Genomic DNA, 16104 nt, shown 5'->3' with positions numbered 1-16104 from the left:
AGTGCGGCCAAACAATTCTCGACAGCGGGCACGGGTGTTTCCGCGTTGATTATATGATTGCTGGAGTGGAGGATGTGTTGGAGAGGGGAGGGGGGGGTAATGCCTTGGTATGGAAATAAGTCGTAGCAGTGCACACAAGTTGGACTCCAAAGAGTTGGATAATGCGATTGCTTAATGCCGAGGTGGCCGAGGTTCTATTCCTCTTTTGAGAAATGGGCCGTCCTGGTGAATAACGCCGGGTACGTAGTATAGTACAGGTATAGTCGCTCGAAATCTCTGGTCATCCATTGCACAGTACCAAAAATAGTTGAACACGCTCTATTGTCAGGAATCGTGATGGCATTGTACTCGTACATACTGCTCGGAAAGCAAGGAAGCTTCTTCAATAGCAGCTTTTTCGATCGACCCGTGATCATAACTTACGTTCCACAGCACCAAAAATGAATAAATAAGGGATTCCAAGGTGTCGATACAAAATCGAGCGAAAGAAGCAATATCATACCACGGGCACAGTACCAAGGATTACTTCTGATTTCCGCCTGTGGGAGTTTAGCTATGTTTGATGGGCAGCATTCCTTCCACCCGCCCTGTCTTTTCCATAAAGAATGTAGAGTACAGTACTGTACTGTGCTCCGCACCCCGGGATTACCCTCCAAAAACTGCGACCGGCACGGACATATATCCCCCGAACGGCGTGAGTTGACTACACTAGAAGGATAATATCCATTGCGCGATACCGGGGGACAGACAAGGACGCACGTACTGTCCAGTGATCGGGAAAGCTGATTCTTAAGAAACAAAGAAAGAGGTCCTATTTGTGGGATCTCGGGGAGGATTGACGTGGGGACGGGGTCAACAGTATTTATTGTAGGTGCTCGGGCTAGGGGAACCTTGTGGGGATGGGGGGGGGCTTGCTTGGTGGTACATGTGCTGAGTGGCTACTACGGTGTAGGTAGAGAGAGAGAGTAGCGTGTTGCGCGCTGGACAATTGTGGGAGTTCTCCCGGTATGATACCAGTCTACTACTTTAAATACAGGCACCACACTGCAAAAACACCACCACCACACGTCCCCCTCGCTAGAAATTCCCTACGCTAAACCATACAGCTTTCCAAGCCCGTCTCAGGAACCCATCCGTCCCCTCTCCACGGCGAGGGGGGGGGGGCAGGGGACCCGAGTGACATACTATGATTTCCTAACCACCAAGCCCCCCACTCTTTTCACAGACCAACGAAGAATCATCCCGACAACTGAAACCACAAACCAGGGGCCCTCCATGAGTCTGGGTGGAATCTCTGAGAGAGGTTTCCTCCCAGCTTCCGGGGATCCGGAGGAAGAGGGGGAGAAGGGGTTTGGGTACTTGTGGCATTGTTGGGGCCGGATGCGCTATTTGTTTCTTGTTATGCTAATAATATACGGGGTCCGGTGGCTAGCTGACTGATTGACTGGCAGAGTTTGCTCCATGGATCTTTATCATACCGAGAGTCGGCTTTGTGGGGGTTGGGAATTGGCTGTTTCGGCTCGTGCTTTTTAGGTGGGATGGGAAATGAATCTTGGGTTTATGGCGTATGTGCTGCGGGTGTTCTCTCCCTTTGCCTCTGTATGGGTCCCCGGGGTTAGTAGATAGAAGGGCGGTTTGTGGTTTAGGGCGTACTTATTCTATCATTGAGCTGCATACCATATCATATCATATCTCGTATCCGTTTCGAAGCCTTGGCCCTGCGGGACCCCTTCGCATACTCTCTACAGTTAGTGAAACGGAGAGGTTTCTGAGCGTGGGCTGGCGGAATGAGGAAGTTTCGGCTGCTTGATTAGCATGCTGTGCGTTGTGGGAGCCTTTTTGTAGAGCCTAATTTCCTACGGGGATCGCAAGTACGAGATGGAGAACAATTCTCGTCCTTCCTACTCGAAAGCTTGTTCATGATATATTGGGCGTCCCATATATATCAGCCTTAACCTTAAATATCTTGTGGAAGACCAGGGATCTCCTCCGGGGAGATAGATATCAAAGCAAGTTGATATGACATATATTACATCTATCTACTCGCTCCTCATCCCGCGATCTTGCCCCGACTGCACTGTTATCATGGACAATCCCTCGATCTTACCGAACCACCCGACCCGAGCAGTTCCTTGACCCACTCTGGCGGGAGGTGGATTGGCTCAGGCTGGTTGCTAATACCTTCCCAGGCTTTCCATCGTGGGGGGGGGGGGGGGTTTCTCCCATGTTTCTTTTCCTCTAGCGGGGGCATGGAATTCCACTACAGAGTGTTATCAACATATACACCATGCTAACGAAAGTTGTCGACCACTAGGCATCGAAGTCAGAAACACCGTGCACCAGGGGGCAAACTCCGGCTCCGATACAAAGCTCATCTCGGACAGCATAGCAACTGGGCTCGCCCACTCGCTTCCCCTCAACATCAAACTCTCATGCAACCTCAAATGTGCTTGGAATGGGTAGAATAGAATGAGCCAATTCAAATGGTCAGTTTTATATTTAGTATGCCATCCCCCCGCCCCGATAACTGCCCCAACCCCCCCAAGGAATACCACCTTGGAGCCTTCCAGTTAAAGGGTCCGGTGTTAACTCCCAACCATGAAGAAGAGCTTCCTCTATAAGTGACTTCACCCGGTCCAGAATACCTCCCCCGTGCACGATAGTGATTGAACACATCTTGAGTGCGGTTGCGGGAGCTATTCGCTACCAGGATGATTGACTAAAGGACATAGATGGTGGTAGAAACGGTAGTCAACAGAGAGGACTTGACTTTCTGGATGGAAGATTGAGGTTGGGCCTGAAATGGGGATAGGGGTTAGAATTGAGGTCTAATCCCAGCAGTGCCGGGATAGGCCTCTGTTATAAATTTTAACCTATTTGCCCAAAATATTATCACAGTCTATACCATGCAGCACTAAGATACTTGGACACTCTCGATAAAGTCTCCTGGTGTCCGCCAAGAATGCATTTTTTTTACTTATGTCACTTGCCCTCCAACTATCCCACCTCACTGGTCTTTCCACCCTTTTGACCATGAGCGAGTGCTCGTACTGTACAAGTTCGAATCCTGGCAGTAGACACATTATCACATGCGTCACGTGGTTGTTTTATCCACTGAGTGGACCAGCGCTGGAGGCGGTGTGATGTTGGTAGTCGAGTGTCGGCTACCGGTAATGTGTCCACCACCCATTACCGTACTCGAGTAGACTACAGCTCCAAGTGCTTGCAAAATACCTCATGTCACTCATCACATGGTTGTTTCGCTATGAGGTTGGGTCATAGAACGCCAATTCTCTCTCTCTCAAAAAAAAAAAAAAAAAAAAACCCCCGCCCGGGTGAGATTAAATTGAATTAAGCATTTATCATGGCTCACACACCCCTCTACATAACCTTTTTACTTCTACAAATACCTCGTTGCATGATACCATGAATAACCCGTGCAAACACCACAAGGCCTAGGGCCAGGAAAAATAAGGCGTAGAGCCAACCTTAGATAAACTGAAATCGAGACATCATTAATTCACAGCTCTTCTTTGACTTCTTCCCTCTCCCCTTCATTCTCCTTGGAGAGAAACTGTGTGAGGATGTTCTTACGGCTTAGGATGTCATCCAACCTGGTTTCTGTAAGCTATATGCACGAGCATGAGTTGGTGGAATACGCCTACTTCTCTGGGGCCAAACCACCCTTGGCGGCAATTCCCTCCAACCTCTTGATCTCCTTCTTGGGATAATCTGCATTCTTAGAGAGCTTATCGGCTGCCTTAAGGTAGTATGCAGCATATTTCTCCTTGACCTCCTCGGCAGCCTTTGCCAACTCCTTCTCGGCATCTTTCTCCCCCGAAATAAGTTTCTGGACAATGGTGTCCAAGGAAGCAATTCTTCCTGCCGCATCATCAACACCTCCACCAACAACACGGTGGGTACCGGCATGCTTGTTGATGAACTGGGTCAATGCCTCCTCGGACCTTGCAGACTCATAGAGTATGGGTTCCTTGGCAGAAGACCCCTTAGGGAACCACTTTAGAGTAGGGAACCCGGTGATGCCATACTTCTCAGCAGAGGCCTTCCCACCAGGAGAGTCGGCGTCAAGTTTAGCAACCACAACGTTAGTCTCGGAGGCGAAGTTCTTAGCAAGCTTCTCGTATATCGGAGCAAGGTTTTTGCAGTGACCGCACCATGGCTAGGTTCTTGTTAGCATGGCCTCATCAGAGACAACTCAGGTGACCAAACCGCATAGAACTCAACCAAGACATCCTTCTTCTCATCATGAACAATCTTATCGAAGTTGGCGTCACTAAGCACAATAACATTGCTTGGCGCTTCACGTTTAGCCTTAAGCTTCAACCCGCCAACTTTCTCCTTAAGGAACGCTTGAAGTGCTTCCAAGTCCCGACCGGATTCATATGGAATAGGATCGGCAGACTTCCCGTCAAACCATTTCAACGTTGGGAAGCCGGAGACACCAAACCGTTTTCCGAGTGCCTTGTGATCTGTGGGTATTTTAGTTTGGAAAATCGGAGCCCGGGAAGCAAGCGGCCCTGTGGTAATAGTGACATACTATCGGCATCGACCTTAGCAATCGCAACTTTGTCCTTCTGACTAGCAAGCGAATCCGCAAGCTCCTCATAGACGGGGGCAAGACTCTTGCAGTCTATTCCATCCCAAATTAGCCCTTCTCCCATATCGATACGACCCAATTGACTCACGTCCGCACCACGGCTATTAAATAAATAACGTTAACACCGGATCTCGAGAATTCGCAAACTCAAAGAAAACTTACAGCAAAAAACTCGACCAATGCCGGCCTTCCATTCTGCAGAATCTCTTTGTCGAAGTTATCGGGAGTTAAATCGATGACATTACTAGCTGTAGCGACCAGCAGGAGTGAAGCGAGCGTGAATAGAGAGCAGAAATCCTTCATTTTCAGTAATGATAGCTGGTTTTGATATAGCGGTATGATAGGTAGAAGGTGTTGTTGAGGAAAGGAAAGGTAATCTTGGGTTGGGGAAGGGTTGCATGATGGAAAGGGACAGATATCCCGTGGTTAGAAATTGGGAAGTGGCGCGTGGCGGCTGAGAAATCGGCATCCTGCATCAACTACTGCACATCCTTGGACGGATTCCAGTACTGTATGTGTATTAATAGCACCAAGTAAATGCTGAAACTTGAGCCATCTGTGGCTGAGTCACTGAGCCCCGTTGGTTTCTCCGGGGAAAAATCCACATGAGAAACAAGGTGCTAGAATCTAGACCTCGAATCCAAACGGCGTTTCTCAATTTGTTTCTTTGCCCTTGGGATCAAATCCAAAATACCATTGCCACAACCGACCGACGCTTGACTTTCGACTCAGACTCCTACTTGTAGTATTTAGTGAGTGACCAATTATGAATTCTTTACGGCTTAGCACTTCGAAAAATACCATTGCTAGAGGAGGCGCCGATGATAAAACTCATATAATGCCATTAGGAATAGTGGATAAGGCAGTGGTTTGTGATTTTACTTAGAACCCCGCATACCGGTACGCGCCCACCATCAACTCTCCACCATTCGAGCACAGTGGTAAAGTTTACATACCACCGAGCAGCCTTCTACATAACCTCTTGTTCTAGAGGTTAAATTAGAGGGGCCGAAACCTCGACTAATTTCTCTTGGAGCAAATAATAGATGGCGCGCGGTGGAACGAGCGGGATCGTTTGGGACTTGGAAATTAAGTAGAAGAGGTAAGAGAGGCGTGGTCATAAACTTACTTCTCTTGCTCCTCAAACGAAACTAACTCAAAGACAGTGGAACACCAGTATATGGAACATGTTAAAATAATCCTGATCCTCCCGTGGATCCCTGTCTACACCCCCGAACAATCCTCAACACTCTCTCTACTTTCACAGTCAACTACAATGCACTAGTTTCCCTCACCAACCCTGAAGATTTCATGGTCCTCCCTTGCCGGTGAAGTCCTGTGCTGAAATATATGAGCTGACCCGCTCGTTATACCACTCGGGGCAAGTTCTTGAGAATATAAACGCGGTCCAAAAGCAACCACCTCGGTCAGGTTGAGGCAAAATTCTGCCCCCTCATATTCCTCTTCGCCGCTAGAGCAACACACTCTTGATTCAAAAGCTACACCGTTTCTTATCATACGAAATATCCTGTCTTTAATCCCGATCTCGACCGGAGAAGCCGAACTGGTTGGTTTTTCTCTCTTCACGAGTGACCCCTGATGATCGCCCGCGCTCCTTCACTTCACCACAAAATCTAAGAAATGTCAAAAAAAAAGGGCACAGGTTAATATTAGAGCGCTCAAGTCGATAACCCCTGGGCGATCCCCGCAAATATGGCGTTTCGGCAACCCCGAGACCGCGTGATACACTTGGTGAACAACTCTCCGTTTTCCCTCCCCGGACTTGTGCCTGTGCGCTGAGAACTGGTATTCCACTGCGTTAATCATGCGCAGTATCTTGGCTGCTACACAAAGCCTTTAGGAAAACACATTAGTACGGCAGTGAGTTTCCATATGGTAAAAAAATATAGGTCATATTCCTCAATATTATTTACTCTGCGTCCAATTGAATCGTGCTCACTCCCCACAAACCACCCGCATCGATCGGTCGACCAGGTCTATTCCAACTGCCCCCCACCTGGTGGCGATAGCACAATTTCAGTCACTAGATATACGTAAATCACTGAGTTAGTATTCAGTGCAATTACCCCAAGGAACGCATATTAATCATACAGAGTAGCAGTCCGGTTTCGAAGATTATGTCTGAACAGGCCGCCGGCTGGCATTAACTCCGCATCTCCTATGTACAAATCATTCGCCTGATTGGGAGAACCCCTTCGTTTGTGTGCGTTGATATACTTGGATAGGTGAGTTAACCAGTGGACGCCATGATATTGGTCAAACTTCCATATGTACCCCTTCCGGAAAAATGAAAAATCGCAAAGCATTGACGGAATTTCCTCCCTTTGCAATCGATACACCCCAGCTGCATAATATTATTAGAAACGGCCATTCATTAGGAATGCTCACGTCTAGCCCTGGTATCCGAGTACCTCGGGAGGCCCTGCTACAGAGTGATGGTTATGGTTAGGACTTCAATGGGGGATATATTGATCGTGCGATTGTCAAATCGACCTGATCAAACACCTCCCAATCCTTCATAATATCAAGTAGGCAGAATTAGGCCACGGTACCGTGACGTTCCACCCCCTTGCTATTACAGCTTTTACCCGCTATCTTTCGTTGGAGAGCTTTATTCCCCTTCACGACAAGCCCACCTTACTCCCCTATCACCTGATACGCAGGATCAAGCCAAAAACCGTACATCGACTCTCGACAAACCATAACAAGCACGATGACATCGAACTTCTGACACCATATCAAGAAGCCACAAGACAGATAAGAAAATCCATCCCCCACGCCCACTCCATATTACAATTCACACCTAACACACATGACACCATGGCCCACCGAAACCCCAAAAGGACGTCCAATAGAAGAGAGATGAACTAGGATCCACAGGTCAACCTTCCTAATATGATACCGTAACCAGCATATCCACACGTTTTCCCGCTACCAAAATCTAAAGCACGACACGCTACTAGCCGCCCGCTCCCGATCCCAATCCCGATCCCAATCTCCTGATTCACGGTCCCACAACCCTAGAGAGACTTCATAGGAGCTATGCTACTACTACAGAAACAGGGTGATACTGCCAGCGGACTGCGGGGTGTACGAGCGCCCAGAATGCAGCCACTCAACCTATTTAATTCTACCTTTGTTGCAAAATCCCTCACTTCTTATAGCTTTGAGCTCGTTTTTATGATGGCGTTGATAAGGACTAGTTCAGGTGAAGACATACCCCCCCGCTCCACCAAAATCAAAGACGTCAGAGTGTGTGAATCCCTAGAGCCAAGGGGGAAGGATCGGGATACTATATGACCGCCGGATAATGACCTGGGTCCACTTGCAGATTTGCACATCGCAGGATGTGAGGGTTTTTAATTACCGGTAATATTATTCAAGTGCAGAAAAAAACCCCAGGATGTTGCGGATTCCCCGGTCACACAACAGGCCACCCGCTGTCTTATCGTTACCCCGCTTCCTTCCTCTCTCGATAAGATCCCTACGCAGCGGGGTCGTTTCAAATGGCTATTGAGGTAATTTAAGAATGAGTTGATGGTATATAATAATTCGACTTTCCGCCTCTAGAATGCCACACATCCGTCTAATCGCAACTCAAGTCGCCTTGCTGCCCCGGATTGAAGCTCCAAGGCAAGAGCCAAAAGTTCGGACAGGTGAGAAATCCACTAGAGTCTCTATGGGATAATGGCTAATCACTTTGCTCAATAAGAACGTTAAAAAGCGACCCTTTTAAACGTAGACAAGGTCCTAGGGAGCGGCGCCACTCTGTCTACCACTGCCTAACTTTCAACCTTCTGAATGAAATGGCCTTTAGAGACGATACCAAAGGCTCATGAAAGCAGGAGGAAGCTACGGGGTACCCACCTACCCTCTCTCCATATACTAGATCCAATCTGACATCCGGCACTAGGCCCAAAATATCAACGGGAGAGGCGCTTTGCGAGCAAAATGCCAACTACGGACCAACATCGCAGACCCGGACAACAAGCTGCCAAAAGGTCCGAAACGACTATCTCGTGAAAAGGCCGGCTTTCCGGAACAGGAATGGAGCGGGTCAAGAGAACCCATCCAGCCCAAAGGGGTCGAAGTAGAGAAAATATCGGGGGTGGGAATCTGAGAATCTCGAATCACGAGGATGCGGGGTGTGACAGTAGGGCGGGGGTAATGGCCCCTCTGCCAGCATGAACGACCCAGCTCGATATCAGACTACACAATACACACGATCTACATTTGCGCCGGAGGGGGAGCACTTCTTGAGGGGGCGGGGAAATGGTGAAGTCGGTATAGGGGGAAGCGGAGGCCGCCAAACCTTTGCCAAGTGATGAATTGCGAAGCCCTCATGAAACCAACCCATTCGATCATGCACTTTTGTTCCCGCCGCCGTCGTAAATTTGCCAAATCGGTTCAAGAATGAAGAAGTGACTATGAAACCATTATGACATCGTGGCCGAGCGGTTAAGGCGAGAGATTAGAAATCTCTTACTTTCGGGTGCGCAAGTTCGAATCTTGTCGATGTCGTTCCATTTCTGCCGTCGTGATTATGTATGTGTGTGTGCAGTAGTGAATCCTCTTTTTTTTTTCCTCTTTTTTGCCCATCCTCCCATGGTATCTGGGTGCAATATTGTAGCCCCCACCCCCCCAGGTTAAGTTATATCAGGCCAGCCTCAACCAACCAACCACCAACGGCCCAGCAATGCGGAGACCGGTACTGTACTCGAGTACCGTACTTTTTACTGCATGATAACTCTCCAATAGACGTAGACTAGGGAAGGCCATCACAATCCGGTCCAACATATCGTTCACACAGAGCAAGCGTCTGCATTTGCATCGCTCGTGCAAAACGCCCTTATGGTACCGCACTCATGCCGCAGAGACTTCGATTTGCCAAGTACAGTAGTTACACTCAACGGTCGGCCTGCACGGTGTCAATCGAATGCCAACATAGCCTAATACTCACAGGCAGTCTGTCATACACGTATGCCGGTGTAACATATGGTACCGTACAGTACTCGTACTCCCGCATTCATAAATTTCTCACACCCTCCCTTGTACCCCAAGAACTGTAGACTACCAATTACTGTACGTAGCAAGAGAACAAGAAGAGCCTTCTAGATGAACTGTTTCTAGATATGCCTCTAGGGATATTGTAAACCTTTTCGTCACAATCCGTTTCGCCCGAATGATGGGAGAGAAGAGGGGGGGGGGGTATTACGAGAACTTTACGGAAGCGTCTGTATCACAACCATACCGCAACTTATCCAGCGACAAAAGCTTTTATGATACTTGTGTACTGTTACGGATGAAATTTGATTTTGCTTTCTTATATTATTTTTAGCTAGTTTCGCAAATCTTTAGCTTAGCTTCACAATTATTTTAGTTAGCTCTTTACTCAGAATGGGGAATCATATATTGTTTGTATTTACTGGGAGCTGAATAGGTCGTGTTCTCAGTGGGAGAGGGTTTTCTAGGCTTGGCGGACAGGGGGGTGGAAGTTTAGTCTATATAGCCACGGTTTTCTTCTCCTATTTTATTTTTTTTCTTCACCACTACCACCACCACCACCACCACCACCACTGCATTTCAACGGAGGAACGGAGGAACATGGAAAGTGGGGAAACGGTTTTGAATTTGTGTCTTGTAGCTAGATAGTTGGACAACCAGGACAGGTTGGATTTTTTTCTCTGGGGTTTTTCTTTTTTTGAGGTTTGTCTTGTGCGAAGAGGTTGATTAGCTAGCTTGGAGATTGAAGGTGATCGCAATTGCAAGGCATTTTCTTACGGTTCGAAAGTTTCATCAGTGATAGTTGGTGACTAGCAGGTTCTCATCCTGTGAAGTACACATACCATTCCGCACACATTTTTTGTTTTTCAGTACGAACTGCCAACCCCCCCCCCCGGCTCTCGGTACCGTACTCGAGTAGGTTTTCGAATAGAGCACCAGTCCAACAACGGTACTGGTGCTCGACCAATCCCCCACCCCCCCCCCGCCGAACGGAACAGAACAGAACAGGGTTGCCGTCGAATAACTTATTTGGCACAAACAGAATCCCCAACGAGTGATACGTAATGAACCGCTGTCCACCATTCTGCTTATCCAAGCTACGGTAGATAATCCTACCCCCCCCCATTCACCGTGCATATGATATCGTACCAGGCGTGGTGTGGAAGTGTGCTATACACCAAGAGACATCCCCATCGCGAAACACCGAAAGGCGAAAAGCAAGCTCTAACTTACCGCAGTCTAACAAGTTCCTCTCGGTGGGATCTCCGCTGGCCGGTAGGCGGAAGTCGCTCTTGTACAGTATCGTACTATGATAGTATTATAATACCGTCCAGCATGATATTCCGCAAGCAACTCATGTGTGGCACGGCACCGTAATCACTCACGATCCCGAACCCATCGGAATGGTCCCCATCGCGGGCTTATCCACCGACGGATACATAGCGGATCGCGAGTGATTTTTTTACGATACTTGTACTAGTACTTTTATGGTGCGGTATGATAATGTGCTTTGTGGGTGCATAAGGGGTATCATAAATTGGTTGGTTAGTGAGGGGGGGGTTGCACGGATTCCCGGGCCACCGGTAGGGTTTACCGTCGGTGGACGGGGTGAAAGCTCCTATCATACTCCTCCTAGTACTCGGGTATGGACGTAAGTGATGGGACGAACAGGGGTTTTTGAGTCTGGGTGCTCATACTATCAGAGGGAAAAAAAATATTTAATTTGGTAGGAGCGATGCCAGGAGGGGTAAGAAGCTTTGACATAGCGAACCCCTGTCCGTCCCATCATTTTCGTCCATACCCTAGTAAGGTACGGTCCGTTCAAGCAAGCGCCCACAGGTATATATATACGGCGCCATCATATAACGGTCGATGGGTTGTTTACATGACACCCGGAATTTCGGCCGTACGTTCCTGGTTTGTTTACCGTGCCAGTAGGTACTGTGTATGTAACAATACCGTAAGACTACCGTACAGTATTTTGGTTCCGGGCCGGGTGAGGAGTGTAATCTTACCGGCAACTTGTGCCGTAATGACTTGGCTCCTGTTGAATGAAGGTGTGAGTGACAATTGCGCGGTATCCTTGCTAGGTGATGGATGACCGGTGAGGTTCAACATACTGTACTTGTACTCGTACAGTAATTTATTATCCTTGTGAGGTGAGCTGGGTGAGGTGAGGAAGCGAGCGGATCTTCTCTCTTCGGAGTGCCGGGATTGGTTGGAGCCTATCAAGGTAATCTTAATCAACATGGGGGCGGGTTCATAATACTTCATATGATAGATTACAGTAGGGGGCAAGATCTCCAACGTCTGCAAAGGATAAAAAAAAAACCAGGCCGCCAAACAAACGCGACGCATCATTCATTATTCGGATGAAAACTTTGGTATAGTTTTGAGTGGTATGATATGATACAGCCTTTTACAGAAAACCCCGTAACATGAAATAGGAACAAGCGATAAGAGAAAAAAACCCCCGTTTAGAAAGATGAATAAACAAAAAAGGAAAAACCCCGCAAACCCGCAAGAATGAGAAAACAAAGGGGAAAAAGGTGAATTATAAGAAGGTAAAAAATGAACAAAAGCATGTACAATTCCCGCGCCCATTACTGTGTGACTCCCAGAAAGAAAGTGTCATCAACACAAGTAACAAAGCCGCAATCCGCCAAAATCAAGAGCACGCCGATGATAGCGGTGGGAGAACAGTCATTTTTGGCCCAAATGACCATTTTTCCATTTTCTCTATGCTCCGATTACCCCTCCCTCCTCCCCCTGTAATTACCATCCCTCCGGATCGCCGTCTAATCCACCCAATGCTCGAAAAAGAAGGAAAAAACATCTACAAGGCAAGTGCACCAATTATAAAGGCCGTGAGTCCAAGGAACCCAGAAACGGTGACAGCCGAAGCCCCCGAAGCCGGAGAGATGGAGCCGGAAGGCGATGGCACGGCAGGGCTCCTAACACGGATAGAAGTGAGATTGGCACAGGTGATGCGACCACCAGCACTATTGTGGATGACAATAGAGCGGTTACCGATGTATGCACCGATTCCCTGCTTGGTGGAAATGTAGTTGTCGACAAAGACGAGGTAGACTTCCAACATTGTACCGTTGGAGCTGGGGATCTTGCCATGCTTCCCTGCCAAATCACCGACCTCACAGGTAGCGGGGTACTTGGGGTCACAAGGGTCGACCTGTCCACGCTGGTAGGGGTCTAAGTGAGCCAAAGTACCGTTGCAGTTTCCACTCGCGGGTACGGGCTGGTCGTGGATGTGGTAGGCGTATGGGCCTGTGGCTCCCTTGAAGCCCTTCAAGTCGAGAGACACCTCGACACCGGTTCCGTTACCGGTGGTGGAGAACTTGGCGGAACCGGTAATAGTGCCGTTGGAGGGGAATGTGGCAACATAGCTAGATGGAAGAGAAAAGGTTAGCAATTTGGCGGAATGGATTGCGTGGCGGGGGCGAGTCAATTACCTTGCGCCAACCGGGTTGTCAGTGATGATAGCTGCGTCACCAAGCTTACCGGTAATGGCAGAAGCGGAGGCAGCGAAGAAAACGGATGCGATGAGAAGTTTAAACTGCATATTGATGTGATGGGATCTGAGTTGTAGTGAAAGTGATTATTCGGAAATCAAAGTTGGAAGATGGAAAGTTTGCTCGAATGGTGGATGATGATGGTACAGCGAGTGACGATAGTAGAAACAAATTAATTGGATAGAGGAGGTTAGGAGAGTCGAGGAGATGGAAAACAGCCTTGGTGGAGCAGGGGGGGAGAGAAGTTGAAGGGGGGGGGGGGAGCGGCGGGGAGTTTATATGTAGGGAGCCACACATGGGAGGTTGAGCACACCCACAACCTAGTATGCAGCACAGTCAAGGACAAACCACCATGGTAAGGAAATGGTAAGGAAGGAGCGAGAGGAAGGAAAGGTGTGGTGGCCACTGCACAAAGCCTTCCCCTGTCCCTAATTTTCTTTTTACCGATATTTTCCTATGGTGTCTCACGGTGGTACTGTATCCTCCCTCTCACACCAGTTCAAGTACCTGTTCTTGGCCTTCCGTTTTTTTTTTCTTTTTTTTCCGCCAGCCTTGGACAAATGCTATTGGGGGAAAGAATGGAGGACGTGGAAGTGAGCGTGTTGGCAGTATCAGTCAGTACAAGCGACAGAAAAGGAACAACGGCAATGTTGTTCCTGCGCCGCATGTTTTCCCCCATTGAAGGGTTCATGATGAAAGTGATGATGCTGCTGTCCACCCACCAGCTTTTGATACATATACTACCCGTATGTGAGGCTGCAATTGCAACGCATTGGCTGCACAAATCTTCTATTCCAGCCATGTTTTTTTTTTCCCTTTCTTCAGATTTTCTTGTCTCTTTTCCTGTGCATGAACACCGGTACAGTACAGGGCTACAAGAGGGAACAAGCAGGAGGATAAAGGGCCAGTACGGTCGGTACAGTACCGTAAGGTACCTCACAAGTATTGCTATCTCTCCTTCCCGCATATTATCACACAGCACAAGAAGGGTGCCGGTATCATACCAGCACTCCAGCAGAATACTATTATCCCACCCCACCATGAGGCACGGTAACAATAGCCACTCACGGCCCAAAAGAAGCAAACAATCCATCTGTCGCGAAAAACGCAAGTGAGTGGCTTTTTTTTACAGTAAGGCTCGCGCTTCCCAGCATGGTCCTCACTCTGTCTTCCCAGTCCATCAAGATGCACATGTCCATCTCGCCCAATAACATCTTTGCTCACCTTGACACCACAATCATCCGCCCCCAGCGTCCTATCCCATCGGGAAACGAAATGGACCAAAATGGAGCACAATAAGCTCCCAATCCCCGTCTGGGGCAAATCAGTGCGCAGAAGAAATGCACAGCCTCTTCCCAAAAAAACCTTCACCCGTCAGCTCGAATTGGGGCCTTTCCCATCAATAGTCTACGTACCGTACCGGTACCCTCTTCCAAATAGAATGACGGTTTCAACTTTCAACTGAGAGGACATGTGGCTCAGCTATCGACTAGTGAACCACCTACTCCAAGTACGGCAGGTTTGATTCCTCCCTTTCTATCTACAGATAGACTATCCCCGATACCCGAACACGGTAATGCTTTGTAAATATCATGGGGCAGTGGGCAATCGAGATCCGCCCATCCATTCCATCTATCATAGGGTGTGCGTAGCCTCTATCACGCCGTCGTTGTGACTGAAGGTTTGTACTAGAAGATTTACGTCGGGGTTGAGGGAAAGGGCTGGGTTCAATGAACCGGGATCTCATGTTTCACGCTTATATCTATTCACCGAGTCAACGGGGAGCTGGACGCACTATTTTTAGCCACAACCCGCGCTCGACCATTCATCTCCTTTTCTCCCCTTTCCACTTTCAACTTTGGTCACCCTCTCCCCCCAATCGGTCCGCCCCGACCGACCAACCCATTGCTTGTCAGCACCTCTTTGGTTGAAAATGTTCCCCCCTAACTTGTAGACTACCCCCGAGACCGGACATGGGGATAAAGCGATACGGTACTCGAGCAGTGAGTATCCTGGGTACGATAGACTATCATATTCGCAGACGCATACTTGCACATGCTATAATACGGGGTACAGTACCGTACAACAAGACAACTTTTGTTGTCCTCGCCCAGTCTACTCCTTTTTTCTCTCCCTCTCTCAGGAATACGGTAGGGGAGGAGAGGAAAGATGGAAAGGAAACCCACACGTGCGGTACGGCACTCACCAGATTGATCCGCCATGGAGTGGCTGGGAGACAAAGTCAGCGGGAAGGAAACCTCCCTGCTGTAATCCCCCGCAGCCCGTCGTTACAGATAGGGGAGGGGGGAACTCAAAATTTTAGTACCGGTACTAGTACTCGTACAGTGGTGCACCCTTGCATGACAATATCACGACCAAGAGCGGGAATCGTGTCACCGTCTGGATATTGCGATTCTGGGGGGGGGGCGCACCGCATACCCATGGATGCAAGCTTGCACCTCACAAACACCGGGACACTAACTTGGCGACATTGAAACGGGTAAGAATGGGGTTGTAGGAAACAGCAGAGGAAATGGTTGGAAGGTGTGATAAAATTATTTCAGGGGTTTCCATCATAATCCATTCCGAGTGTTGGGCTCAATTGTTGCGCAAGAGAAAAAAGGTGCATCATACTGCACTGTACCACCGCACATCTTACATTGTAGCAAGCAAGCAAAAGCTACCGCATCGCACTGAAAAGTAAAATTGGCAAATGGTTGTTGTGAAAACAAAAACAAAACAAAGCATCTTGTTTTAGAGTAAGATGATCTCTTGAAAACTTCCTGCTATGTTGCCGCCGGTATATATACTGGTATTCTTCTATTTTCTTTTTTTCCTCACCATCATGGAAGGGTGTCGACGAAAAATATCTTCAAGTGCAGGTGTGTTTTGATCCAAGTTTGTATCGGTGATATGAGATGGCAGGTAGGA

The 16104-nt window shown here is 48.4% G+C and overlaps 4 protein-coding genes; 1 reads left to right on the top strand and 3 right to left on the bottom strand.

The window, feature by feature from the left end:
- Positions 1-3461: 3461 nt before the first annotated feature.
- GSTUM_00007956001 (uncharacterized protein) lies at positions 3462-5018 on the bottom strand. XM_002839758.2 has 7 exons: positions 4781-5018; positions 4707-4719; positions 4559-4651; positions 4231-4490; positions 3794-4180; positions 3666-3739; positions 3462-3614 (listed from the first exon to the last, which is right to left on the bottom strand). Exons 1-7 carry the CDS (start codon positions 4919-4921, stop codon positions 3521-3523), a joined length of 1062 nt encoding a protein of 353 aa, XP_002839804.1. The 5' UTR covers positions 4922-5018; the 3' UTR covers positions 3462-3520.
- A 1809-nt stretch (positions 5019-6827) lies between these two features.
- GSTUM_00007955001 (uncharacterized protein) lies at positions 6828-8875 on the top strand. XM_052355797.1 has 2 exons: positions 6828-8498; positions 8553-8875. The coding sequence occupies exon 1, from the start codon at positions 7682-7684 to the stop codon at positions 7937-7939; it is 258 nt and encodes an 85-aa protein (XP_052211763.1). The 5' UTR covers positions 6828-7681; the 3' UTR covers positions 7940-8498; positions 8553-8875.
- Positions 8876-11566: 2691 nt separating this feature from the next.
- Positions 11567-12004, bottom strand: GSTUM_00007954001 (uncharacterized protein; the record flags this gene model as incomplete). Its single annotated transcript, XM_002839756.1, has 1 exon — positions 11567-12004. One exon carries the CDS (start codon positions 12002-12004, stop codon positions 11567-11569), a length of 438 nt encoding a protein of 145 aa, XP_002839802.1.
- GSTUM_00007953001 (uncharacterized protein) lies at positions 12004-13423 on the bottom strand. XM_002839755.2 has 2 exons: positions 13114-13423; positions 12004-13047 (listed from the first exon to the last, which is right to left on the bottom strand). Exons 1-2 carry the CDS (start codon positions 13221-13223, stop codon positions 12480-12482), a joined length of 678 nt encoding a protein of 225 aa, XP_002839801.1. The 5' UTR covers positions 13224-13423; the 3' UTR covers positions 12004-12479.
- Positions 13424-16104: the final 2681 nt, after the last annotated feature.

Source organism: Tuber melanosporum (genome assembly GCF_000151645.1).
Source record: "Tuber melanosporum whole genome shotgun sequence assembly, scaffold_40, strain Mel28".
NCBI lineage: Eukaryota > Fungi > Ascomycota > Pezizomycetes > Pezizales > Tuberaceae > Tuber > Tuber melanosporum.
Note: the sequence above shows the minus strand (reverse complement) of the source record. Positions and strands in the feature narration are given on the sequence as shown.

Coding starts and splice junctions, on each gene's coding strand:
- GSTUM_00007956001 (XM_002839758.2), bottom strand. CDS start 4,921: ATGAAGGATTTCTGCTCTCTATTCACGCTCGCTTCACTCCTGCTGGTC. Junction 4,491..4,558: donor TGCTAAGGTCGATGCCGATA/GTATGTCACTAT, acceptor AAATACCCACAG/ATCACAAGGCACTCGGAAAA. Junction 4,181..4,230: donor TCTTGGTTGAGTTCTATGCG/GTTTGGTCACCT, acceptor ACAAGAACCTAG/CCATGGTGCGGTCACTGCAA.
- GSTUM_00007955001 (XM_052355797.1), top strand. CDS start 7,682: ATGCTACTACTACAGAAACAGGGTGATACTGCCAGCGGACTGCGGGGT.
- GSTUM_00007953001 (XM_002839755.2), bottom strand. CDS start 13,223: ATGCAGTTTAAACTTCTCATCGCATCCGTTTTCTTCGCTGCCTCCGCT. Junction 13,048..13,113: donor GACAACCCGGTTGGCGCAAG/GTAATTGACTCG, acceptor TCTTCCATCTAG/CTATGTTGCCACATTCCCCT.